General features: G+C 37.4%; 5 protein-coding genes across 6 annotated transcripts; 2 read left to right on the top strand and 3 right to left on the bottom strand.

The window, feature by feature from the left end:
• Positions 1-361: 361 nt before the first annotated feature.
• Positions 362-7,171, top strand: ruvbl1 (RuvB-like AAA ATPase 1). The gene is made up of 11 exons (XM_052129684.1): positions 362-610; positions 1,004-1,090; positions 1,180-1,312; positions 2,533-2,684; positions 2,779-2,868; positions 3,233-3,382; positions 5,997-6,060; positions 6,157-6,355; positions 6,530-6,632; positions 6,749-6,840; positions 7,000-7,171. Exons 1-11 carry the CDS (start codon positions 470-472, stop codon positions 7,157-7,159), a joined length of 1,371 nt encoding a protein of 456 aa, XP_051985644.1. The 5' UTR covers positions 362-469; the 3' UTR covers positions 7,160-7,171.
• A 1-nt stretch (position 7,172) lies between these two features.
• mustn1a (musculoskeletal, embryonic nuclear protein 1a) lies at positions 7,173-8,788 on the bottom strand. 2 transcript variants are annotated; one of them, XM_052129727.1, is made up of 3 exons: positions 8,624-8,788; positions 8,408-8,537; positions 7,173-7,826 (listed from the first exon to the last, which is right to left on the bottom strand). In XM_052129727.1, the coding sequence occupies exons 1-3, from the start codon at positions 8,630-8,632 to the stop codon at positions 7,738-7,740; spliced, it is 228 nt and encodes a 75-aa protein (XP_051985687.1). In that variant the 5' UTR covers positions 8,633-8,788; the 3' UTR covers positions 7,173-7,737. The 2 variants fall into 2 exon arrangements, with proteins under 2 accessions (XP_051985687.1, XP_051985686.1); XM_052129726.1 differs by having other exon boundaries at positions 7,656-7,822.
• A 461-nt stretch (positions 8,789-9,249) lies between these two features.
• rft1 (RFT1 homolog) lies at positions 9,250-12,900 on the bottom strand. Its single transcript, XM_052129674.1, has 13 exons — positions 12,656-12,900; positions 12,483-12,568; positions 12,278-12,397; positions 11,815-12,004; positions 11,600-11,701; positions 11,356-11,490; positions 11,176-11,254; positions 11,005-11,055; positions 10,764-10,894; positions 10,534-10,678; positions 10,307-10,412; positions 9,913-10,162; positions 9,250-9,822 (listed from the first exon to the last, which is right to left on the bottom strand). The coding sequence occupies exons 1-13, from the start codon at positions 12,716-12,718 to the stop codon at positions 9,658-9,660; spliced, it is 1,623 nt and encodes a 540-aa protein (XP_051985634.1). The 5' UTR covers positions 12,719-12,900; the 3' UTR covers positions 9,250-9,657.
• Positions 12,901-13,144: 244 nt separating this feature from the next.
• c7h1orf74 (chromosome 7 C1orf74 homolog) lies at positions 13,145-14,117 on the top strand. Its single transcript, XM_052129706.1, has one exon. The coding sequence runs from the start codon at positions 13,301-13,303 to the stop codon at positions 14,087-14,089; it is 789 nt and encodes a 262-aa protein (XP_051985666.1). The 5' UTR covers positions 13,145-13,300; the 3' UTR covers positions 14,090-14,117.
• Positions 14,118-14,175: 58 nt separating this feature from the next.
• sirt4 (sirtuin 4) lies at positions 14,176-19,230 on the bottom strand. The gene is made up of 4 exons (XM_052129704.1): positions 19,145-19,230; positions 17,630-18,114; positions 15,694-15,988; positions 14,176-14,862 (listed from the first exon to the last, which is right to left on the bottom strand). Exons 2-4 carry the CDS (start codon positions 18,112-18,114, stop codon positions 14,710-14,712), a joined length of 933 nt encoding a protein of 310 aa, XP_051985664.1. The 5' UTR covers positions 19,145-19,230; the 3' UTR covers positions 14,176-14,709.
• Positions 19,231-26,094: the final 6,864 nt, after the last annotated feature.

Here is a 26,094-nt window from a genome sequence, read left to right as displayed (position 1 = left end):
ACAACTCGGTCATAGGTTCCACATCCTCGCTGAAATATGGCTTATGGCTCTACGAGTTTATAGACTGTAAAAATGTGTCATTCCTTTATAAACTTTTTATACAACATATATGTTCGTTTTACCTATTTATTTATTCATGCAAAATATAGAAGAGCAATTTTGTGGAATCGACGACGGTTAGCTTTGTTTCAGTACTGCATTTCACATAGCTACACAAACACGAAAGAGGGGCGTGTTCTCTGAGGGCATACAGACAACCATAGTATCCAATTATTTCATAGAGATTTTCTAAGTTGACCAATAGGTGCTAAGAAAGACTAAAACCCGTCTCGGAGGCGGGACTCCCTTAAATCGCCTTGGTAACCCACATGGAAACGCGGGACACTTGTGTTTGATTTCAACGGCCTTTCGTGGGTTAGTCGACGTTACTTTACTCACGTTTTAGAGCGTTTGATACCGAAAAAGAAACATGAAGATTGAAGAGGTGAAAAGCACAACGAAGACGCAGCGCATCGCTTCTCACAGCCATGTGAAGGGTCTGGGGCTGGATGAGGCCGGTAATGCCAAACAGTCCGCGGCCGGGCTTGTGGGACAGGAGACCGCTAGAGAGGTAGAGCTCACTGTAGCAAAATTAATGAACAGTAATATTGCTAGTCCTGCTGCCTATTCTAGTTTGTATTTGCATTACGTTTTCATATTTGGAACAATATAGCAATTTTTAGATGGCAAGGTTTTGTGTGCTTTCACATCTTAGTTGGCTTTTGTTATCACGTGATGGATGGAGAATCAAGAGACAATAAACAGTTTGATAACAATAAATATTTAATTGAATAAAAAAAAATGCGCACTTTTTCCAACCAATTTCCTGTATTTTAATCTCTTCTTAATAATGGTTTAAAGAGGACTAAACAATATATACTGTAAATCATCTTAAGTATATGTGTACATTGTTTAATTTATTTAGATGAAAAATGTAGGTATTTCTTGAATTCTTGTTTTTTAGGCATGTGGCATCATCGTAGAGCTGATTCGTTCCAAAAAGATGGCTGGAAGAGCTATTCTACTCGCAGGGCCACCTGGGACAGGAAAGGTAAAGACTGACAGTGTTTATCAATTATTGTAATCAACGGTGACTGTGAATGTTTAAGGTATATTAATCCTATTTCTGTACCCTGGCAGACTGCTTTAGCATTGGCCATGGCACAAGAATTGGGGAATAAAGTTCCATTCTGTCCTATGGTGGGCAGTGAAGTGTATTCCTCAGAAATCAAAAAGACTGAAGTGCTGATGGAGAACTTCAGAAGAGCCATAGGTGAGCTTTCACTTAAAGGGATAGTTCACACACAAATTAATATTCTCTCCTCGTTTACTCACCCTCATTCCATCCCAAATGTGTATGCATTTCTTTCTTTTGCATAACACTAAGAAACACATTTTGGAATAATATTGTAAGTTGGTCCTTACAATGCAAGTGAATGGTGACCAGACATTTGAAGTTCCAAAAATCACATTAATTCCACACAAAATGTATCCATATATTAAACCACTGGAGTCATATGCCTTCTGAAGCTATATGATAAGTGTGTGGGTGAGATAAATATAAATATTAATGTCCTTTTTTACCATAAATCTAAATAAATCTTTTTTATGTCTAAATAAACATAAATCTTCTCTTTCAAAATGTGAAAGAATTTAAAACATTTTATTTATAGTAAAAAAAAAAAAAAAAATGCTCACCCACACTTGTATAGCTTCTGAAGATATGGAGTTAATCACTGGAGTCTTATGCATTAATATTCTGTGGCCTTTGTGATTTTTGGAGCTTCAAATTTCTGGTCACCATTCATGCATTGCTATGACTTAAAGAGCTGAGATATTATATCTGTGCTTGTGTTCTGTAGACAGAGCATATACTAGGAGACACCAAACCTGTACACCATAACCTCTCAAATAACATACAAGCATAACATATGTTGCTTAACAACTCTAAATATAATAATAGTGAAGTCATCAAAACTGTGATATAACAGTAATGGAGGTATGGTATTTAAACAAATCAACACTATCTTGTATTTTCGATTCTTCAAAATAGCTACCTTTGCTTGAGGTGTTAAAAGGGTTTCAATGTATGCTTTGTGTTTATTTGCTGCTTTCCTTCACTCTCAGGTGCAATTCATCCATTTCAAAAAGCAGTTTTAAATGATGTCAGTTTTGCAAATAAATTCATTTGTAGGCCTATGAATGACTATGAATATGTTTTAAGAATAAATGGTTTTCTCTGTGTGCATACCTGCAGCTATTTGTTCTTTTCTTCAAGCACATAATCATCCACACACACACACTTTAGCCTGCTATAAACCACCAATATACATCTGAAACCATGTGGACTGTGTGATCAAGCCAGATATGCATCGTCATTATTACAGGGCTGACAGAGAAATATACCGGCATGTGCATTGAAATGCACAGAGGTGCAAAGGTATGTTCACTTCAGTTCATTTGTCTAAAAGAAGTGTTTAATTGTGTGTGCAGGTCTGCGCATCAAGGAGACTAAAGAGGTGTATGAAGGAGAGGTCACTGAATTGACCCCATGTGAGACGGAAAACCCAATGGGGGGCTACGGAAAAACAGTCAGTCATGTCATTATCAGTTTGAAGACGGCAAAGGGTACCAAACAGTTAAAGGTAAGTAAACATGTTTGGCTTTGTTGTGCATGCTTTTGTGTGGGTTTAAAGTTTGTCATCTTATAGTGCCTGTATGTTTGATACACTCATGCAGTTGGATCCCAGTATCTATGAAAGTCTGCAGAAGGAGAGAGTGGAGGTCGGTGATGTTATCTACATCGAAGCTAACAGTGGGGCAGTCAAGGTATGGGCATATTTGCTCAACTATTTTCTGTCTTGTGTTTATTTGGGGCTGACATATTGACAATCTTTTGTCAATGCAGGTGGGCAGGTAGTTTGGCAGTGGTATAATGGAAAAGATTGTCTTTATAAAGTTTGCAGGCCTCTTATTCCTGCCGTGTGCACTACCTACACATAAATGGTTGACCATCCTTTATATTTCAATTAATTTTGTGATCAGTTTGAAGAAGGTAAAACTGTGAGGGCTTATTTCGAATCTAGTGCAATATCAGCCCATCTACAGATAAATTAAATGACTCAATGCATCCAACATCTCTCAAGGCTATTATTGTTCCATTGGTAATCAGTTTTCTGTTCTTGCTCTACAGAGGCAGGGACGATGTGACACATTTGCAACAGAGTTTGATTTGGAGGCAGAGGAGTATGTTCCTCTACCAAAAGGTGATGTGCACAAGAAGAAAGAGATTATTCAGGATGTTACACTTCATGATCTGGATGTAGCCAATGCAAGACCTCAGGTATACACAAACACATCACATGACCCAGAATTAGCATTTTGAGTGGATCCCCATATAGTGCTTACTAGTGTTGTCAAAAGTATCGGTACTTCAGTACGAAGTCGGTACTGAAAAAATAAATATGTCATGATACCAGTGTTTTTGCAGTACTGGTATTATCAAGCACAGACTCAATCCAATACCCACATGTTGTCTGACACACAACTGCTTGTAAATGCTCACACTCTTATTTGAGCATGTGCTCTGTTACTCCTTTTAAACTGAAATGCACAATTAATAATATTAATATGTCTTAGTGTGATTATTAAACCGTGAAAGGCTGCAATATTTGTCTGCATGAGCTGTGTGCTTTAATGAATGAAGCAGATCACTTATACGCTGAAAATTACACAGACATTAATACAAATATGTGTTGTATGAGATGACAAAGCAAAGCGCTATTCCACTTTGCAGCACATGTAGGGCTGCAACTAATGATTATTTTGACAACTGATTAATCTAACGATTATTAGAACGGTTATTCTGCGATTAATGCAATGGTTAATCGTTAGCTCTTAGCCGATTATTCAGCTTGTGCCCAGACTTAAAAGGTTGATTTAAACGTGCTTACTAACAATAAAGAGGACAAAAAAATATATTTTAAAAATGGCTCTAAAGGACATTCACTGATTTAAAGGGAATAAATACTTTTTATTAGGTTTAATTCATTAAAGAAATTCACTGCAAAAAAAAACTTTTTGTCTTGTTTTGCATTTAAAATGGTCTAAAAAATCCTTAAAACAAGATTAATTTACTTCAGAAGCAACATATAAGATATTTATACTTTAAGAGAATGTATCTTAAATATAAGTATATTTTGTATATATGTGTATTTTATTTCACTTGGTTATACTTCTGCAAGTGCAGTAAAGGCAAAATATACTTGTATTCAAGATCTATTCTCTAAAAGCAAGTCTAAATATCTTAAATGCTGCTTCTCAGGTGAGTGCATATATTTTAAAGGATTTTTAGATATTAAAAAATATTTGTGTTTTTAATATTATATTCAACATTCTCAGATAACAATTTTTTATTCTGAAGTATATCTGCTAAAGTAAATGTACATTGTTTAAATGAGCTTTAGATATTTTTATTGGAAACCAAAACAAATCATAAGCGTATTTTAAGCGTGTAAAATGGGGTGAAGACTACCCTCTCTAACCTTTTTGTTCACTTCAATCCATCTTTAATTCCCAAAAACAAACTCTCTCTTAATAATAAAGCTGCATATTGCCAATTATCTTCACGATAAGAAATGCGCAGTGACATATATTATGATTCAATAAATCGCGAGCCATCATGTTTTAATCTAGCTTTAGCAAGTGCGGGCTCGAGGGATGAGCGTCCTCGACAGTGTGCATCAGCCGGATGCAGTTTCAGTCTCTTCCCCCTTAGATCTGGACATACGTGCAACTCATTGAAGAGACGCTGACAGCACAGAGAAATGCCAGAGTCGGTAGTTTGTAGTTTATTACATGATCTGCTTCCATATTATTTGAACTTTATTAAAGCTATAACGCATTAAAACTGCATTTAAGATAGTTTCCTTTAAAGAGTTCCGACTCAACAACGAGAGTGCTTCTGTATTTACTTATTTGGTATTGTTGTATAATTCTCTTGTACTTTGCAATCTACATCACCTGAAGCTGTAAAAGTTTAGAGTGCCTCTGGACTGTGATTTGTGTAATTCTTCCTCTCAGTCAGGCACGAGCTGCAGTCGCGCATCATCATTAGAGTTTAATGTGATCTTATGTTACGTTAAATGAGATCAAACGACTATTCGACAATTAACATTTTTGTCGACAATTTTTTTATTGTCGACATCGTCGATAACTAATCGTTTCAGCCCTAAGCACATGTAGACAATATATGTATATAATTAAATCACAGCATTTGCACTTTAACAATCACAATGGGCCATGTAGAGAACTATTTATCGGTCAGAAGTAGTGAAGCATCCATCAAACCACAAGTCAAAATAAAAGAAGAATTCAAAATAAAAGCTAGATGCCTGAAATTGAAGAAATCACAACATATAGTAAAATGTAATATCCACTGTAGTAATATTAGTAATAGTAATAAATAATAGTAATAATAAAAATTAAACAATATATCACAAGCAAGAGTGCTTTTGTACTGAAAAGGTTGTTAAAAAATGCAATGGTATGTTGAAAAGTAATTGTTCTATTGTTTTACTTGTTAAGTTTTAAGGATTTATTAGATTAAACATTATTTTTATGATTATATTAAGCTTTACAACATGAAATTCTGGAAAATAATACATTTAAAAAAAGGAAGAAAGGATTTGGGGAAATAAAACAGATTTCAGTAGGGCTCTATTCAAAAACACGTAATTGTTTTCTAGTGTTGTTTTTTTATTTTTTTTATTATTTACATTTAAATGTAACTTTATGCTAAATAAATGTTCAATAGCACTTTACCATTATAGCATATTTTTTTTCTGTGGTATCAAAACTTGCATCAAGAACTGTGAAATGTCACTTGTATCGGTACCGACTACTGAAAGTTGGTATCAGCACTAGTGCTTAACTTATAGGTGCACTGTGTTTTCCAGGGTGGTCAGGACATACTTTCTATGATGGGTCAACTGATGAAGCCCAAAAAGACAGAAATAACAGGTACCTAATATTTTTCAAACATTCCAGTAGGATTTTAATGCAGTAATAGGAGGCCATCATCTCCTATTTGTGTGTTTGTGTATATTCCTTATGTAGATAAACTGCGAGCTGAGATAAACAAGGTGGTGAACAAGTACATTGATCAGGGTGTGGCAGAGCTGGTTCCTGGCGTTCTGTTTGTTGATGAGGTTCACATGCTGGACATCGAGTGCTTCACCTACCTGCACCGAGCACTAGAGAGCTCCATCTCTCCCATTGTAGTGTTTGCATCCAACCGAGGAAACTGCCTTATCAGGTGAATTTTTGATATGGGGGGGTGTTTTGAATATAAATTAGCTTTGCCACGATTATGTATTAGAATAGCAGTTGCAGAATATTTGATTTGCAGGGGAGTGTGATCAGCTCTTCGAATGGTCATTTTGATTGGTTGTGAAGTTGGTTGACAAGTTTCATTATTTTATTTTTGAAGGGGTACAGAGGATATCAGCTCTCCTCATGGAATTCCACTGGACCTACTGGATCGAGTCATGATTATCAGAACCATGCTGTACACCCCTCAAGAAATGAAACAGGTGTGCATCACTATAGTGCATGTACACAAATTTTAAAATTGGTCATTAAATTAAACAAATGGAGTAGATATCTTTGCCATTAACAATCTTTCTTTTAATTTGGATGCTGTCTATAGATCATAAAGATCCGAGCTCAGACAGAGGGTATCAACATCAGTGAGGAGGCTTTATCTCACCTTGGAGAGATTGGTACCAAAACTACACTCCGGTAATACTCATAACTACATTATCAAAATACACACCCCACTTATAAATTCCAACAGTTTTTAAACTGAAATATTATCTCAACTTACTGATTTGAATACATCAGGCATCATATTTTTTTTTTGTCACATCACTTTAATTTGGGCTTTTTGTGAAAATACAGATATGCAGTGCAGCTGCTGACCCCTGCCAATCTGCTGGCTCGGGTTCAGGGGAAGGAAGTAGTCGAAAAAGAATATATCGAAGAAATTAACGAACTCTTCTATGATGCCAAGTCTTCTGCAAAGATCCTTCAAGACCAGCACACAAAGTTTATGAAATAATTTTAACCATAGCACCATAACCCTCTCTGGCTTTCTCTGTACACCCAGCTTTTTATTTGCTTTACTGGCCGTTTATTTTACATTTGTCCTAAAGGTTTTGACAGTATGACAGCTATAGCTATATCAAGCTAATCAGAGGGCAAATTGCAGCTACTGTATTGTTCTACATGTGTTCAAAGCCAGAAAACTGGTAGAAAAAACAGGGAAGACATTTTTTTTTCTCTAATAACATCCTCAGAGACCAGTCTAAATTCTTTATTTTGTTTTATCCCCCTCTTTTGTCATTCTCCATCGTCCTGTCTTACTGTTTTTGTCTGTTCTGCAAAGGAATCTTTTGATAGTAATGTGAAATACTAATTATATTGAATAAAATTGATTTCATATAATGACATATTTCAAACTGTTTGACTCAAAGAAGAAAATAGATTATGTTTTGCATTCAGTCGAGAGAGAAAAAAACATTAGGATTGTGTCGTTTTGAAGCTGGTGTTTTCAATTAGATAAATGCTTGAGAATATTTATCATTAATTGGTTTCAGCTGCAATTCAGTGAAGTTGTAATTGTGTGGTCCCACTGTGCTACTTTCTCTTGCTGGATTTGTCAAAGGCAGTCTCAGATCCAGAGCGAACTTTACTGAATATGGATGGAGCGACCGTCCCAGCTCTTTCTGCAGAGAAGACACAATTAGAACACCAATGCCAACTAAAACCAAGATCTGAAACCAAAAATATGGATACAATTTAAAGTTACAAGTTCTTGAATTGACTAAAACAGAAAATACAAACAAACCAAAGTAGTAGTCTTTGTTAACAGTATAACTTCAACTGAGATCTGTCGACAATATAAAATGGAGTCCAATGTTGAAGTCAGAACATTTAAAATTTAATAGAACTGAATTGAAGCAGAGATAATATGGGGGAAAATATCAGGAATGGATATTAAAGAAATGTCTTCAAGAATAGCAGGAACTAAATAATACAAATTACTAGTCAATGTAAATAACCATAAAGAGTTCAGACTTGATAAAATTATATAACAAGTGGAACAAACTGAGAGACTGTTACAAAACAGTTTAATCTAGTCTGTTTGTGTGCTCAGACTTCCTGCTACTTTATATGGAGTGGAAACACTACAGTCCAAACACACACACAAAGTTCTTCTCATTTCCTGTTGGCCCAATGTATAATAAAAAAAAGGACAATGACATTCTTAATTTCACACAACTATTCACTATTTTGCTTGACTCACCGCATTCCTGCATCACCTCGAAGGTCTTGCTCTTCACCTCTGTTCCAGAGTGCAGGTTATCCTTTGCACCAGTTAAATCCTCTGCTTTCACCAAAGGCCTCTTAACAGTCCCCTCCGCTCCCTTCCCTTGCTGAGAGATGGTTTAAGATGGTGAAAGATTAACAACAACACCAAAAAAAGAAAAGATTTTCTCTGCCTTTCCTCTTTCTCCTTTACCTGAGCCATGATCAGACTTCCCAAGTTGTGAAGTTCAGCTGCCTTGCTGAAGTTTCTATCTCTGTTTAAACTCGTTGTAGATGTGTAGAAACACACCCTTTCCTTTCAGAGTCCAGTCTCAAGTGGGATATAATTCTTTTGGCCAAGAGATAAGGCAGACTTTTACTCCTCCCATTTAATCTCAGTCACTGTTCCTGTAGGGACCTACAGCCATAATTATTCAATGATGACATCGTCTATAAAGTACAAATTGGTTCCAGCTGTTTGGCGATGCTAACAACTGTTTATGGTTTGTATCTCTTTGTCAGCTTTACAATGGCTGTGCGCATGCTTTTTTGTTGGAGTGCTTCTAAATAAACGCAAAGTTTTTTGTGCATATTTTTACTGTTTCTACATTTGAGTCTTGGTAAGAGCATATTTGTAAATGTTAATATGTCTTCTATATTCCATTGGAATGCCATACTTTACAAGGAGAATTACTAGTTGAGACACTGTCTTCATCCCTATATCTCTCCTTTTCACTAGTTAAAAAATCTATGAATACCATATCCAAGAATCAGTGACATGTCAAATATATGCGTTTCTAAAAACGTATGTATATTAAAGTTAATAATAAGTGCATTTAGACAAAACATTTTGTATTTGTTCCCATGAATTGTAATAGTAGATCATATTTTACAATACCATCTTAATGTTTTTAAAGATAATGGTAACCAGAACCACCGTTGAAATCTATTTCATATAACCATTTCATACATACTCTGCTTAGCACTCACAATGTTAACCATTGATTTAAACAGCTGCTGTATATATAGTACTACAATGTTACCAAATATTTGATCAATGTCCAACTTTCAAACTCAGATGCACTTCACCATCTTTCAAAATTCTAAATGTCTCAAGATGCTCTATACTGTATTGCCTGTTCAACAAGGCAGTATTTGGTCCATGACATGTTAGTGTCATTCAAATTCACTTTGGTTAATTGTAACCAAGGCATTAGCAGCTTTCAGTCCACTAAAGTCTGTAGAAGGTCATGTAAGTTTCTTGCTGTATTTGGGTAGTAACTGTGTTATGACGAACTGCACAAGTTTTGTTTCTGTTAGAAACACTGTGATGGCCACACCCAGGAGACAAACTGCCCCAACGGCAACATGAGCCAGCTTTAGCAACGAGCCACCATCACAGCAGAATATACTCTGAAAGACAAAGAGGTTACAAATCAGATGTGTTGATCGCACAACATTACCTACATTCAAACATGAGCGATGAGCCATTTCCTACAATACCTCTGAAAACGTTGTGATGATGAAGCTTATGCCAAGTGCTATTATGACAGTGGAATGTGGAAGGAGCCCCCACAGTGGTTTGTGTTCACTTTGCAGGAAATACCGATGTATGTAAACAATACTGTGAGTGATTCGTAAAGCCATGTTACAGCAATTTGCCAAAATGAAGCCGACTCCCCCAAACATCCAGGTAAGCCAATAAGAAAGCAGCAGGAAGGTGGCAGACAGGCCCAGCATCATTAGATTATACCTAAAGAGAAAAAAAAAGAAGGCCCTACTACTTATTTCAGGACTCAGTCTTCGCAATCACATTGTAATACTGTTATAACAATATTGTAATATAGTTATTATAAAGTAATAAAGGATTATAATTAACAGATTGTGTGTTGTTCACCTGTCAACCTCCTCTTTGCTCATGGCAGCAAAGACAAAACACTCGGTTACTCCATTAATGGCTAACAGCAAAACATAACAGCTATAACACCGCAGGAGCTCTGGCCCTGCAAAATAAACAAATAAACTGCCATAAAATATCAAATGAAAATGTTATAGTTTGTATTTAAGTAAAATATCAAGAATTATTTTGCTTTATTTCTTAGTGTTTGTACATTTGTACTTTACCTGTTCCACTGCTTAGAAGCTCCCCACCATAAATGTCAAGTGCTAGATGGGAGTATGCATAACCAAACACTGTGATGATCAGACCAATCAAAAGCACCAGTTTCAAAAGACATTCCAGTACCTCAGCTGCCATGGAGATTTCCTCCTGTTGACCAATCCGCATTTCACAATTATCCAATTTGACATCAGACTGGTTGCATGTTAAGTAAGTCACGTAAATTGATACTGACTTGTTTTTGATACCGCACATCTCGGCCACGCTCCAGGACTTTGGCAAAAAAAACATAGAAACTCTCCTCAATGGGCAGGAAAAGAAATCGTGCCACCATTGAGCCCAGATTGTTTATTATATCATAAACCCCTGCAAAAAAGATAGCGAAGTAGGAAAATTAACATGAATACATTGTTTAAGACAAAAATTATACAACATTTCATGTATGAATGAGTATCTTTTGTGAATAACAATCTCACCCTGGTCTCCAAAGCTAAGCACATTCAAAAATGTCATCACATAACGCTCGCCTACAAAATCAAAACATTAATCAAATACATTTGAAAGCTCAACAGAAAGTACTTAGTACAATAGGTTGTGTGTATGTGCCGGTATCAATATATGAATAAATGAGCATGAGTGCCACTGACCTTCTGTAAGTATCTGTTTGAGAAAGGACTGTTTGAAAAAACTCCAGGTTAGTGTGGTCAGCTTCCAGTTTAGCAGTGGCTATGTAGGAAAAAAAAAATACAGGTTAGTTTTTTTCACCGGAGAAAAAATAAATGGGTTTGTGTGTGTAACAAAAAAGTAGTAAAAAAAAAACATCACACCTCATGGTCCACCCTAGATGGTAAGAGGTCTGATATGTGATGAATAGGGAAGGATTTCCTCTCTGCTTCCTCTGAGCCGAGGAAATTGACAAAGTATAACACGTAACAAAGGAGCAAAAACCCTGCATAGACACACTTTCAAATCAAAAACACACAAGATTACAATAGAAAGGCATTGCCACCAAAAGCTATAGTATATGCTATACTGTATATGCTAAGTATGCAAACATGTAAACATACAAACCTGGGCTGCAGAGAAGATGTAAAGCCCCCACTGAGGTGCTGAGACCACCATTACTACGGTAACAAGACATTTGGCGATCATGGCTAAGCTTTCAGCAATCACCTGTAAATTTATAATACAATGTATTAATCAAATAGTTGTTTTAGCTTTATCTCATTCAAATCTACATTGATTTTTCAAGTGTAGTATAAAGTAGTACAGACAGCTTAAGATACCTTCAAACGGACAAACATGTGCGCATGTGCAAGGACCCAGAGAGGTTCAGCCAGAAGCTCTGTAAGTGCAGCCAGGCAAAACAGTCCAACAGCAGGAACATAATGAGGGATAGACTCTGGATCAGGGGCCTGGAGCACCCACCACCAAACACAAACCAATAACACACCCCAAACACAGCCCAGAGGAAATCTGCCAGTTTGAGAAGAGCAGAGGGAAAGGGAGAGAAAGAGAATTACATAATTATCATACTTTCAAAATATTTACACCATCAAAACCTTTGGAAATTGTGGGGGGAAAAAATCTGAATATTCCTAAAAAAAATAAAGAAAATCAGGTTTGGACCGACATGAGGGAGAGCAAAGTATGACATATTTTTCATTTTTGGCTGAGCTATTCCTTTAAATCTAAGAATCTATCATTACAACCTATCAATCCTCTCATTACTCAGGCATTTCAACTTACATGAGCCATAACAGGTTGATCACCTGTCTCCAGTTACGCCCCACCCCTTCACCACTTAGACACGCCCTCCTAAATGCCTCTCTGGAGAGAAACACCAATGTAGAATAGAGCAGCATCAACCTGTAACACAAGCATGTGCAGCAGTTAGTTACTCCCTCCACACACAAATAAAACTTGTCTTCATGTTGTGCAACCCTAAACCCACCTGACATTTACCACACCTATCAGCTCCTTGGACACAAAGCGCAAGGTAAATGCATTCAAGAGAAACGTCAACACCCGAAACATCACCTATAACATATCACAATGATATGCACATTCAGAGGAATACTGCCACTGACTCTACAAAATATGTATTTAGTGTATATGTGTTTGTACCTGGAGCAGAACATTATACGACGCCAACGTTGAGGCACTCTTGAGCACATCCTCTGAACCCATGGTATACTTAACTATTTAAACTCAAATAACAAGTTGTTAAAGGCACTAACATCTATATTTAATCACCAAAATTAACCGGTTGTGAAAATAAGCGCTACCTTCGCTTAATTACACATACACCTTACTGTGCTGCTTTACAGTAATGTGTTTTACAAACGTACAGCTTGTCAAACAGAATACACTTCCGCCTTACGATGATACGCTTTCAAAATAAAAGTCTGCTTATTTCAGTGGCGTCTACCTGACGCTTAAACGACGCGCGTTATTTCACAATTAGAATATTTTTAAAAAATCATTTAAATTTAATATTTTTTTTAAATAGACAAAAAATATTGCCAACGTGGATTTTTCTGTAGTTATTCTATATTATATTTTATATTGACTTTTAAAACTTTTAACAACAGGAAGTGTGTGCATATGAAACTATGAACCTCTCCTGACGATGCAAGACTGGTCTATATATGTCATCTCTGAGCCGGTAATTCAGTACAATTGTTCATCAGTTATGATCTCAACAAACATCTAATTCTGGAGGATGTGTCCTTGTTAAGATGAATCCATAGGGAGAAGAAACCATAAGTAATGGACACATCACCAGATGTTCTCATCGCAGCAGCCCAGAAGTTATTGCGAACTGGTAAGAAACGCCTGTCTCCGTCCACTTGTCTTGATTTGACTGTTCAAATTAAAGCTGTGGATCTGGGCACCAAACCTGCTCTTCTGTACGACTGTAATGCAGCATCCCCAGAACAGATTCAGCTCTATCTCAACTCACTACAAGAGTATGGAATTGTAACCAGTGCACTACAGATACTGTCCATTGATGACAACACATTCATCTTTAACCTTGCCACGATTAAGTCCCACTTGGATGAACTGCTCAAAAATAAAAGTGTTGTCCTTATTGATGTGTGCCCATCTAGAAAACAACCTGTCTTGCTTGGATTTGAGAAAAGAACTGAGGAGATGATCAAAACTATTTTGGGACTCTTTATGAACGAGGTGCATGAAAGCTCCTCAGTTATTGTGGTGGGAGAAGAGTTGTATAATGAGTGGAATTTGTGTACACTCTTTGGAATCCTTTTAGGTTATCCAGCATTCTACTGGTTTGACCAAACCAAAGGATTTGGGAACTGTTTGTGTATGACGCCACTGGTGGTTTCCACTGTTTGGGTAAAGTGGCAGATAAATGACATAAGTCACCGATGTTGTCTTTACTCATTCAGTGTTCCTGAGAAGCTGTGGTCAGATGTACAGTGTCATATGCAGCAATGGACTGAGCTTCTGAGAGATAGATTTAACAAACAGACAGTTTTGACTGATCTCTTCTTTTCTAGGGATACTGTCACCTCACCTGCTGTGACGCTTTAGGCAAGGCTTTGAACTTATGTTCCTTTTTTTGTGACAATTAGTGCTATGTATGCATTTGTCATAGTCAACACCTCTTCTTGTAATGTTACCATTTTTTTTTATAGTGTCACATTTACTACTTGTTTGTATAAAGGATGCAGAAGAAATATGATGTGTTCAAAAATGAACAATCATTACAAATATTCAAAAATACACAGATTTAACTAGTGATTAAACCACCATTACTATTTAAATACAAATACAGTTATAATTCATACTCCTCATTTTGGATTTCATGATTATCATTAAAGTTTCTCAGATTCATTCTTGAGGGGCTTGGCGACTTGCTTTACAGTGGTCACAATTCAAAAAGTATATTTGACAAGATAAAGATCTTGAAGATATGTTTAAATCTACATAATTGTTAAATTATACAGTAACGACAGGTGATACGCTAAAGATGCACATACAAATCTAACCAGAAATGTTCAAGTACTTAAGCCATTTCTGTCTTTGAGGTAGAATTCAGATGTATTATGCAAGCAGCCATGATAAAACCCTAAAATGATTTCCACGTAGTGTATGAAGTGCTGAGGGTGATCTGAGAGTAATCTGAAGGTAAAGAACAGTCCGTTTCTCTCTCAGTTCAGTTGAATAGCTGGCAGCACTTCTCCACAGCGAGCACTCAACCTGAACTCAGCAAGGTGATCAGCTCTTGTAGATCCGATGTTCACGATGGCTATTGGAAGTTTCCTTTCACTGGCAGCAAGGAGAAAGCGGTACCCAGAATAAACCTGAAATGTAACAGCAGTTCATTTTAAACTTTTTATCAGGAAAGGACCACATGGGCTAAATACAAAATTAACTGTTAAGGTGATAACAATGATGACAAGGGTCTGAAATCCTTTCAGGACATCAAGGACCATTTTAACCTTGCCAGGCACTTCCTTTTCAAATATCTGCACATCAGGTCTGCTCTATTTGCAATATTGAGTTCCTTTGGATGTGCCTCTGCGCCAACTAATCCTCCCATCTGAACTTTTTACTATCTCTGCTTCTTGCATTTATTCCTTCCTCCTTAATTTTGTATTTTTAATATACATCTTTACCCATAGTATCTGTATGGTCTAAGGAAGAGCTTTTCTCTGATCAAGTTTGCGAGACAATTGCAATTGTAATTTATGTCTGCAGGGAGCCCTTGGCACATATCTACATTTCTTTTGGGAATGCCCTTCACTCTTTTCCTTCTGGTCTCAATATGCTCAGGATATATCTCGCCTATTAGACAGAGACAAAGTTTTGACTCCAGAGCTTTTTAAAATAATTTTTCTGAACTTGAACTGTTATCACACCAGAGGAAGTTATCGTTAGATAAAAAAGAATGTTTGTTAGTCAATGGAACCCTCTCCAAACACAATGAGCAGACGCATCTGGGCCCAATCTCTGCTAGATATAATTTGATTGGCGCTATCTACAACTCATATACATGTCAATTCTAATTTGTGCTGTTTGTATTTGTACTGAATTGAGCACTGAATAAAAACAATTGTCCACAAAATGTTGTTTGCAGTAACAGGAATCTAACACTAAAAGATTCATAATTGTTTTCCATTTTCATTACTCACCTGAAGAGAGGATCCAGCCACAAGCACAGCATCTGACTCTGCCAGCTTGTTATGCACAAATTTTACTGTAGCCTGGTTTACTACATCGCCAAAAAATGTCACCTCAGGTTTGAGGATACCCCCACATGCATCACATCCAGGTACTCTGAAGTTCAGCACCTGTTCGTCATCCAGAAACACATCTCCATCTGGGGCCACAGCACCCACACTTGCTGCCCAGCTTGGGTTAAGTGCTGCAAAATGCTTCTGAAGCTCTGCTCGTGGAGTCAGTTGCCCACAGCCCAAACACATGACCCTGAGAGCAGACAGAATATAAATACACACAAAAGTACATATACAGGTGAAACTCGAAAAATTAGAATATTGTGCAAAAGTTCATTAATTTCAGTAATTCAACTTAAAAGGTGAAACTAATATATTATATAGACTCATTACAAGCAAAGTAAGATATTTAAAGCCTTTATTTGATATAATTTTTATGATTATGGCTTACAGCTTATGAAAACCCCAAATTCAGAATCTCAGAAAATTAGAATATTACATGAAATCAATAAAAAAAAGGATTTTAAATACAGAAATGTCGGCCCTCTGAAAAGTATAATCATGCATATGTACTCAGTACTTGGTTTAGGCCCCTTTTGCATTAATTACTGCCTCAATGCGGCGTGGCATGGATGCTATCAGCCTGTGGCACTGCTGAGGTGTTATGGAAGACCAAGACGCTTCAATAGCGGCCTTCAGCTCTTCTGCATTGTTTGGTCTCATGTCTCTCATCTTTCTCTTAGCAATGCCCCATAGATTCTCTATGGGGTTCAGGTCAGGCGAGTTTGCTGGCCAATCAAGCACAGTAATACCATGGTCATTGAACCAGGTTTTGGTACTTTTGGCAGTGTGGGCAGGTGCCAAGTCCTGCTGGAAAATGAAGTCAGCATCTCCATAAAGCTTGTCTGCTGAAGGAAGCATGAAGTGCTCTAAAATGTCCCGGTAGACGGCTGCGTTGACTCTGGACTTAATAAAGCACAGTGGACCAACACCAGCCGATGACATGGCTCCCCAAACCAACACAGACTGTGGAAACTTCACACTGGACTTCAAGCATCTTGGATTGTGTGCCTCTCCATTCTTCCTCCAGACTCTGGGACCTTGGTTTCCAAATGAGATGCAAAATGTGCTCTCATCAGAAAAGAGGACTTTGGACCACTGAGCAACAGACCAGTTCTTTTTTTCTTTAGCCCAGGTAAGACGCTTCTGACTGATTTTGAAGCCCATGTCCAGGACCCGTCTGTGTGTGGTGGCTCTTGATGCAGTAACTCCAGCCTCAGTCCACTCCTTGTGAAGCTCCCCACACATTTGAATGGCCTTTTCCTGACAATCCTCTCCAGGCTACGGTCATCCCTGCTGCTTGTGCACCTTTTTCTTCCACACTTTTCCCTTCCACTTAACTTTCTATTAATGTGCTTTGATACAGCACTTTGAGAACATCCAACTTCTTTTGCAATTACCTTTTGAGGCTTTCCCTCCTTGTGGAGGGTGTCAATGATGGTTTTCTGCACAACTGTCAGGTCAGCAGTCTTCCCCATGATTGTGAATTCAACTGAACCAGACTGAGAGACCATTTAAAGGCTCAGGAACCCTTTGCAGGTGTTTAGCTGATTAGAGTGTGACACTTTGAGCCTACAACACTGAACCTTTTCACAATATTCTAATTTTCTGAGATTCTGAATTTGGGGTTTTCATAAGCTGTAAGCCATAATCATCAAAATTATATCAAATAAAGGCTTGAAATATCTTACTTTGCTTGTAATGAGTCTATATAATATATTAGTTTCACCTTTTAAGTTGAATTACTGAAATTAATGAACTTTTGCACGACATTCTAATTTTTCGAGTTTCACCTGTATATATTCAAATGATCTTCAAAGCTTTTGTACATTACCTGTGTGCACATCCATGAAGTTCAGTTAGTCTCCGATGTCCAGCCTTTGAATGTAAGGAATCAACATTCTGAGTGACAAGCCAGTGCAGTTTACCCTTTTCTTCCCAGTCTTTTAATGTCAAATGAGCTGAATTAGGGAAGTGTGAAGAGAACTGGGGCCACCCCATATAGTTCCGCGCCCAGTATCGCTGCCTCGATTTTGCACTACGCACGAACTCTGAGTGCTGCATAGGCCGCCTGTCGGTCCGTGCGTATAGTCCCACACCCTCTGATCTATAGTCTGGGATGCCAGATTCAGTTGAGAGTCCAGCACCACTGATTACAAACAGACGTGAAGCTTGTGACACAAAGGCCTGTAGCTGTTCCAAAGCACTGGAGTCAATTGAGCCACTTGCAGGAACATATCTTTGTACACCAGCTTGTACTGAAGAAGTACGGCTTCCCACTGCCACACATGGAGGCAGGGATCTCCATGACAACAACATCTACAGATCCATCCATACAACAGCAGAAAAATCAAACAACAACTGTTTATCAACATCAAGCAGTTTTGCAAAATGATTTGATTGTGCAGAGATGATGAGCTGGTGCCAAAACTGAAAAGTGGCAAAATGCCAATGTCTAATATACATTTACATATCATGGGTTGAAATATGTAATGTTAAATATAGAACATCAGATTGTTACAATGTCTCTTCTTCAACACTGATATAGCAAAATTGTATTTGAAAAATATGTTCATAAAAGTTATGTATTTTTGTATGTGCACTAGTATGCATATTTAGTCCACAGAACACCCATGATACAAAATTTTGCACATAGTTTCCCAAATATATTATTAAAGACATTACAGAATGATGTATAATATTAATTATTCATTAATTATACTATTAACTTCCTGATGTAATACACTATTTGAGTAAATATGGGCACTAATTGGTATTTCCAAATTTATAGCTACATATTTATACTTTTCTTTTATATACATACTTTTTTTTAATACTTTTTGTGGAAACTTTTAATACAAACAAAATTGTAATAATAAAGAATGTTTAAAGGAAATCACAAACCGCTCAGAAAACTCACTGAAATGTGAAAAATTCAGAATGATTTTGAACAAAAATTACGCCTAAAAGTTACAAAAATAATGTACCTTCTATTACATAATTTCAAATAGTTTGTCTGTAAATTAACCCTTTAACAGTCACCGTTGGTTATGACATCATAAGAACTTTAAAGTGCAAAGCCTCAAATGTTATAAATGGTAATATGTTATTTATCATGATTCATCATACATGTTCTGCAATACATACAACTTTTTCTCGAACATAATAAGGTAAATTGTTACATGATGATGAAAAACCCAAGCCTGTGAATTCAGTTTTTTGAGGTTTACATTTGATTTACGAAAATGTAACCAACTCATAGTCTTGATTCTAATGTCAAGCAAGCCAGGAGAATAATACAATAATTCTAACTACAGCTATTAATATCAACGTAAATAATAATGCGTACCTCTATGAATAGAATCCCAGGAAACAAGTCTTCTGTTTCATAAGCTTTAGTTTAGCAGTGTTTGCCTACCAGCAGTAGAGGTCGTCAAAAAGCACTTCCGTGTTTTAATACAGGTGCATGGTGGTAAGTGTAGTCCTGTTAACGTCATTTCTTCTGGCATCATCCACTTGACTCTGAGATGGTGCAGTTTTCATTCTCTTCGACTAAACGTGTTCATAACATTTAAGCCATAAGCTCTTTAAACCGTATTTTATTGTATGACAGGAATTATATTAAAAATAAAAAAATAAAAAAAACATACCTTTATGATGCATGCTTTTTTTATGACAAATCTAGGTTGCTTAGAATATGCTGCACACATCTTGATTACAGAGCTGCAAAATACCAGTCAAAAAAAAAATAAATATGTAAAAATCAAATTACATTTAACTGTGAGAAGTTTTAAACTTGCCTTCTTTTTCAAAAGCCCAGTGATTCTTAGATTAAACAATTATTGGTAAAAATGTTTTCTTTTTATTCTTACTCGATTGTGTGCAGTTAAAGATGCTCTCTGCCTGAGTATGGTGCGGTAGTCCATGTGACTGGTGTGAACAAGGCAATTTGTAGCATTTAAAAAAAATAAAATATATATATTTATCTCCTTTGCTCCCCAATTTGGAATGCACAATTCCCACTACTTAGTAGGTCCTCGTGGTGGCACGGTTACTCACCTCAATCCGGGTGGCAGAGGACAAGTCTCAGATGCCTCTGCTTCTGAGACCATCAATACACGCATCTTAACACGTGGCTCGTTGTGCATGACACAGCAAAGATTCACAGCATGTTGAGGCTCGTGGTACTGTAGCAAATTTCAGTTGATGTAGATGGACACGGTTCGGATTAATGTGCCTCCCCCACCATTTATATGTAGGAACAGTATATGTGAGCTAGGAATTAAATTAAACTGTCTTATTCTACATGATTATGTAAGATAATGTATTATGGAATTAGTTGTGTTCGACAACGATTATAAGCAAGATAAATTACAAATAATTTGATTATTTGTCTGAATAAAATTCTCCATCATTTAAATCGTAATACAATGTATCGTTGTATCCGCTAGCAATTTCTATTGTAAGGAATTAGCTTTAAAAAGGGAATTATGATTTATTCACTCATTGGAGTAATATTATTCTCATGGCTTATTGAAAATAATATAAGGCCTATTTAGGTTTATGAAATCTTGTTTTATTAAAATATTATTTATATTGTCTCGCCTCCTCCTTTCCGGGTTTCGGCACCAGTGTAAAGCAGTCAATGGAAAGGAGGAGGCGAGAACCGGCTTGTCAATATAAATAATAATTTAATAATAAACTGAAACAGACAACAAACACACATATGACGGACATGTCCGTAAACGATCTCTCTCTCCTGCACGATCCTCTGCAGTCAACCTTTATCCCTCTCGGAGGCTTGATTAGCCTAATACGGGACCGGGTGTGTAGGACCACGACCCGGCCCGCCCTCCGCCCTGCCACATACAACATGAAAATCCTTGATTGTCTGGGTATATTATCAAGTTGAATAGTTACCATTCTTAGTTGAATGAGATGAATCATAAAAGATTAAAGATTATAATCATCGATTTGTCAGTTATAAGTGATTACAAATCACTACACATATTTTAAAAGGTAAATCGATATAATCATTAATTTGTCAGTTATAAAAGTGATCACAGGTCATAAAGTCATTTTCAGAATTATCTAGAAAGGCTAGATATGGTGTATATTTTGAGTCCAAATGCATCTTGTACATTTTATAGGGTTAACATTATGAAGTACAACGTTCATGGATTCCTTTTTAGCTGCTATTTGCAGAATAATGAGGATCTCATGAGGGTCTCACAAGGAAACCTTTCAAAGAAAACCTGCTTGAGCTCTGTGTGGAAGTTCAGAAGGTCATGCTGAGGGTTTAGGTTTGTGGAACAAATAAGAATCTTCTTTATTGGTCAGCTCTGTCATTACAAACCATAGCTTGATGTTAATCAGGCATGGGAGAGATGGTCTCCTTCAGCAATATAGGTGCCATGGATTCATTTTTATGACTCTCTAATGGCTCGGTGGGGGATCTCTCTGATCTGTGGAATGTGGTGTTCATTTTAAGGCTTCGTTCATGGATAATCCTACACTACTCTCCACGATCCTTGCACAATTTACCACATGCCCCATTGAGAGCAAGAACCACTAATCGTGACCATGAGGAGGTTATCCCATGTGACTCAACCCTCCCTAGCAACCGGGCCAATTTGGTTGCTTAGGAGACCTGGCTGGAGTCACTCAGCACACACTGGATTCAAATTGCGACTCCAGGGGTGTAGTCATTCGCTGAGCTACCCAGGCCCTCTAATTTGTAGCATCTTTTTTTGTTATTAACCATATTTATTGATTCCATGCAGCAAATCACATAGACATAACAGAAAATGTTAAACACAAACAAGCATTCCAGTGGTCAAAAGTCCACTGTCAAAGACACACAAATAGACAATAAAACAGAAAATATTTAGAGACATAAAAAATAAAAAAAACACTAGTCCCTCTCTGCTGCCCCTCCCCAAGAGCCCTCCAAAAAGGCCAGATAGCCACCCCACTTCCTAATATAAATATCCATGTTGTCCAGCCTTCTATACACCACCTCCGCAAATGCCATCACCCTGCCCATATCGATGCACCACTCACGACACAAGGGCGCACCAGACAACCTCCATCCACTGAGGATTAACCACTTACCACATCACACCAGTCAGGACCCAGCTCTCTATATATTTATCCCCCAAAACACACAATCTGGGGCAAAATGAAAAACGAGTGTCAACCACTTCACATACAAAGCTCTGAACCCTCAACCAAAACTGTCCCCATCTTCTGATTGGCATCACCAGCAGGTGTGTGTGTCTTTAAGACCAAGCCTATACAATCTAGAGGGGTCCAATAGAATCGATGCAAAATCTTAAATTGCATAAGGTGCACCCTTGCATCTCTAAATGCAGACTTGACATTTTTTTGAATCTTAGCCCACACTCTCTCCACCAATACCAGTTTAAATCTTTCTCCCATAATCTCTTGATACACTAATACAGGTCATGAGGCACAGTAATACACTGATGCCTCATGACCTTTTCCAAAAGTAGTAGTCACCAATTCCAGAGTATCTGCCATTTTAGGAGGGTGTATCCTACTCCTAAAAATAGTACAGAGCAGATGGCACAGCTGTAAATATCTTAAGAACTGAGATCTGGGAATCCTAAAGTGTTGAACCATGTTTTTAAAAGATCTCAGCACTCCACCGAGTATATAGGTCACAGAGTGTGTTAACCTTCCTCATAATCCACTCTGACCAGCAGAAAGGGGACTTATTAATATATTCGATACAGAAAGGGGCTCTCTCAGGAGGAAGCAACCAATGAGCCAAATGTCTGAGACCGAATGCATAATAATAAAAATGAATCTTGGGTAGGCCTAGCCCACCTTTGTCAATCGGCCTATGCAACTTATTGAAATGTAATATGGGACGTTTAACATTCCAAATGAAGGACTTTGCAATACTATCAAATTGTTCAAATAAGAGAGGGGGACATCTACAGAGAGAGATTGTAGCAGGTAGTTGAATTTTGGAATACAATTCATTTTAATAACATTAACCTTTCCAATCATATTTCATATTTCATTTTAATAACATTAACCTTTCCAATCATATTCCAATAAAGTGATTTGATTTGATTTGATTCATAGATAAATGTAATGAAGCCCACCTGTACACTTTGCTTGAAAACCTTTTTATGAAGGGGTCAAAATTAACTCTAACTAAATCTCACAGATTTGCTGGGAATAAAATCCCCAAATACTTATTGCCCTGTTTGGGCCACTGGAAGGCACTGGGCAATTACCGGCCATTACTGGGCAGTACGCTGTCAGAGCCAAAGCTTCAGATTTAGACCAATTGACTGTGTATCCTGAGAAATTAGAAAATGAATTAATAATGTTATGGAGGCAAGGCATAGATCTAGTGGGGTCGGAGACAAATAATAAAATATAATTTGCATAAAGCAAAATCTTATCTGCCAGACCTCCCACCACCACCCCTGGAAAATCATCTTCCTTTCTTATCGCGGCTGCTAATGTTTCCAGGGGAAGACAGAACAATATTGGTGAAAGAAGGCAACCCTGACGGGTGCCCCTATTCAGGGTAAAATAATCTGAAATTAATCCATTTGTTTGTACTGCCGCTACCGGAAGTCTATAAAGTAACTTAATCCATTCAATAAAAGTATTCCTGAACCCATATATTTCCAAAATCTTAAAAAGTACCATATCAAACACCTTTTCGGCATCAAATGAGATGGCAGCAACCAGAGTCTGATCGTTTGCCACTGACCACATGATATTGATTAGATGCCTGATGTTATCAGAAGAGCTGCGGCCCCAAATAAACCCCACCAGATCTATATGTATAAGAGAAGTCATAACTTTAATTAATTGGTTAGCCAAAATTTTTGACTAAATGTTTACATCTAGCTGGATCAGGGAAAATCGCTTGGATCTTTGTCCTTTGTCCTACAAATGGCTTACATATTTTTGTCGCTGCATTTTATAAAACGTTACATACTTCGGCTTTAAAATTTACTGCAACATTGTTCTAACAAGTGAAGTCATATTTATTTGTATAGTGCTTTTCACAACACACATCGTTTCAAAGCAGCTTTACAGGAAATCATATATTAACAAAAAGTCAACTGTAATAACTATAAAATCTCCTAGTGATCATTGTGTAGTTTCATTAAATATATTGTAAATTGTGTATAGAAATTAAATAATTAAATAATAATTGTGTTTAGAACCCCTGTGAGCAAGCTGAAGGCAAGGAACACAAAACTAAATAAGAAAAATTACCTTGGGAGAAACCAGGCTCACTGTGGGGGCCAGTTCCCCTCTGGATAAACAACATAAATATAATGGCGATATCATTTATTTAATATCCCGTGGAGGAGAGGCTGTCATCCTCCAGAGGATGGAAGAGTGATTGAGGACCAGGTGATGGCATGTTTTTTCTCTCTCTCTCACTCACTGTCGCTCCACCTTGCCCTTTCCCTTTCTTTTTTTGTTTTGTTTTCCCTCCCGTCCTCCCCCTCCCCTGCCCTAGAGAGGCAGGGAGAAATGCCTGCCGGTAGTCTGGATTTAATATTTATATGTATGTGATTTGAGTAAAATTAAAATTTTTGTTTTATTCTACAAAGTACTGACAACATTTCACCCAAATTCCAAATTAAAATATTGCCATTTAGAGCATTTATTTGCAGAAATTGACAACTGGTCAAAATAACAAAAAAAGATGCAATGTTTTCAGACCTCGAATAACGCAAAGAAAATAAGTTCATATACATTTTTAAACAACACAATACTAATGTTTTAATTTAGGAAGAGTTCCAAAATCAATATTTGGTGGAATAACCCTGATTTTAAATCACAGCTTTCTTAGCATGTAAGCAATAATGTCTTAGCATGCTCTCTATCAGTTTTTACATTGCTGTTTGGTGACTTCATGCCACTCCTGGCACAAAAATTCAAGCAGCTCGACTTTGTTTGATGGCATGTGGCCATCCATCTTCCTCTTAATCACATTCCAGAGGTTTTCAATGGGGTTAAGGTCTGTAGATTGGGATGGCCATGACAAGGTCCTGATCCGGTGGTCCTCCATCCACACCTTGATTGACCTTTCTGTGTGGCGTGGAGCATTGTCCTACTAGAAAAAACAATCATCAGAGTTTGGGAACATTGTCAGAGCAGAACAAATTAAGTTTTCTTCCAGGATAACTTTGTACGTGGCTTTATTCATACGTCCTTCACAAACACGAATATGCCCGATTCCAGCCTTGCTAAAGCACCCCCAAATCATCACCGATCAATCTTCCACCAAATTTCACTGTGGGTGTGAGACACTGTGGCTTGTAGGGCTCTCCAGGTCTCTGTCTGACCATTAGATGCCCAGGTGGAGTAGCAGTGATGATCTGGGGGTGCATCATCAAGCCTGGAAGAGAGCTCTGTGTGTGTGTATAAATAAATTCAGAAATTCTTAAACTACTTCAAAGAGGTGTCATCATAATGTCCTCCATATGCAGCAATGTTGCAGATTCTTGGCATTCTAGCTGTCAGTTTGTCCAGATACTCAGGTGACATTTCACCACAAGTTTCCTATAGCACTTGGCATTGATTTGGCTGTCTTGTTGGGCACTTCTAACACACCTTACAGTCCAGCTGATCCCACAAATTGGGGTTAAGATCCTTTTCCAATGATCTGTTGTCCAATGTCTGTGTTGCTTTGCCCACACTAACTTTTTATTTTTCAGTTTCAAAAGTGTCTTTCTCTTTGCAATTCTTCCCATAAGCCCTACACCCCTGAATCTTCTACAGTTGTACATGAAACTGGTGTTGAGCGAGTAGAATTCAATGAAGCTGTCAGCTGATGATATGCGAGGCATCTATTTATACTCTGATGTCCTCTTGTTTAGTTGTACATCTGGCCTTCCACATTTATTCTGTGATTGTTAGAGCCAGTTGTCCTTTGTCTTTGAAGACTGTAGTGCACATTTTTGTATGAAATCTTCAGTTTTCTGGCAATTTCAAGCTTTGCCTTCATTCCCCAAACCAATGATTGACTGATGAGTTTCTAGAGAAAGCGGTTTCTTTCTTGCCATTTTTTACCAAATATTGACATGGCAGTCAATTGCATACTGTGGCAACTCAAAAACCAACACAAAAGACAATGTTAAGCTTTATTTAACAAACCAAATAGCTTTCAACTGTGTTTAATATAATGGCAAGTGATTTCTAGTACCAAATTAGCAATTTATCACGATTACTCAAGGATAAGGAGTTGGAGTGATGGCTACTGGAAATGGGGCCTGTCTAGATTTGATC

The sequence above is a fragment of the Xyrauchen texanus genome, chromosome 7, assembly GCF_025860055.1.
Source record: "Xyrauchen texanus isolate HMW12.3.18 chromosome 7, RBS_HiC_50CHRs, whole genome shotgun sequence".
Taxonomy (NCBI): domain Eukaryota; kingdom Metazoa; phylum Chordata; class Actinopteri; order Cypriniformes; family Catostomidae; genus Xyrauchen; species Xyrauchen texanus.
The sequence above is the reverse complement of the archived record's forward strand: the minus strand, read 5'-3'. Positions and strand labels throughout refer to the sequence as shown.

Bases quoted from the DNA above. Each gene is read 5' to 3' on its own strand.
- ruvbl1 (XM_052129684.1), top strand. From the start codon at position 470: ATGAAGATTGAAGAGGTGAAAAGCACAACGAAGACGCAGCGCATCGCT. The intron at 611-1,003 runs GTAGAGCTCACT...CTTGTTTTTTAG, and splicing joins GACAGGAGACCGCTAGAGAG to GCATGTGGCATCATCGTAGA. The intron at 1,091-1,179 runs GTAAAGACTGAC...GTACCCTGGCAG, and splicing joins GGCCACCTGGGACAGGAAAG to ACTGCTTTAGCATTGGCCAT.
- mustn1a (XM_052129726.1), bottom strand. The intron at 7,823-8,407 runs GTGAGTCAAGCA...CTCTGCAGAAAG, and splicing joins CGAGGTGATGCAGGAATGCG to AGCTGGGACGGTCGCTCCAT.
- rft1 (XM_052129674.1), bottom strand. From the start codon at position 12,718: ATGGGTTCAGAGGATGTGCTCAAGAGTGCCTCAACGTTGGCGTCGTAT. The intron at 10,679-10,763 runs GTCAGTATCAAT...ATTGGTCAACAG, and splicing joins ATGTGCGGTATCAAAAACAA to GAGGAAATCTCCATGGCAGC. The intron at 10,413-10,533 runs GTAAAGTACAAA...TTTATTTTGCAG, and splicing joins GCTTCTAAGCAGTGGAACAG to GGCCAGAGCTCCTGCGGTGT.
- c7h1orf74 (XM_052129706.1), top strand. From the start codon at position 13,301: ATGGACACATCACCAGATGTTCTCATCGCAGCAGCCCAGAAGTTATTG.
- sirt4 (XM_052129704.1), bottom strand. From the start codon at position 18,114: ATGTTGTTGTCATGGAGATCCCTGCCTCCATGTGTGGCAGTGGGAAGC. The intron at 15,989-17,629 runs GTAATGTACAAA...GTCTGCTCTCAG, and splicing joins CTTCATGGATGTGCACACAG to GGTCATGTGTTTGGGCTGTG. The intron at 14,863-15,693 runs GTGAGTAATGAA...GTTACATTTCAG, and splicing joins TGGCTGGATCCTCTCTTCAG to GTTTATTCTGGGTACCGCTT.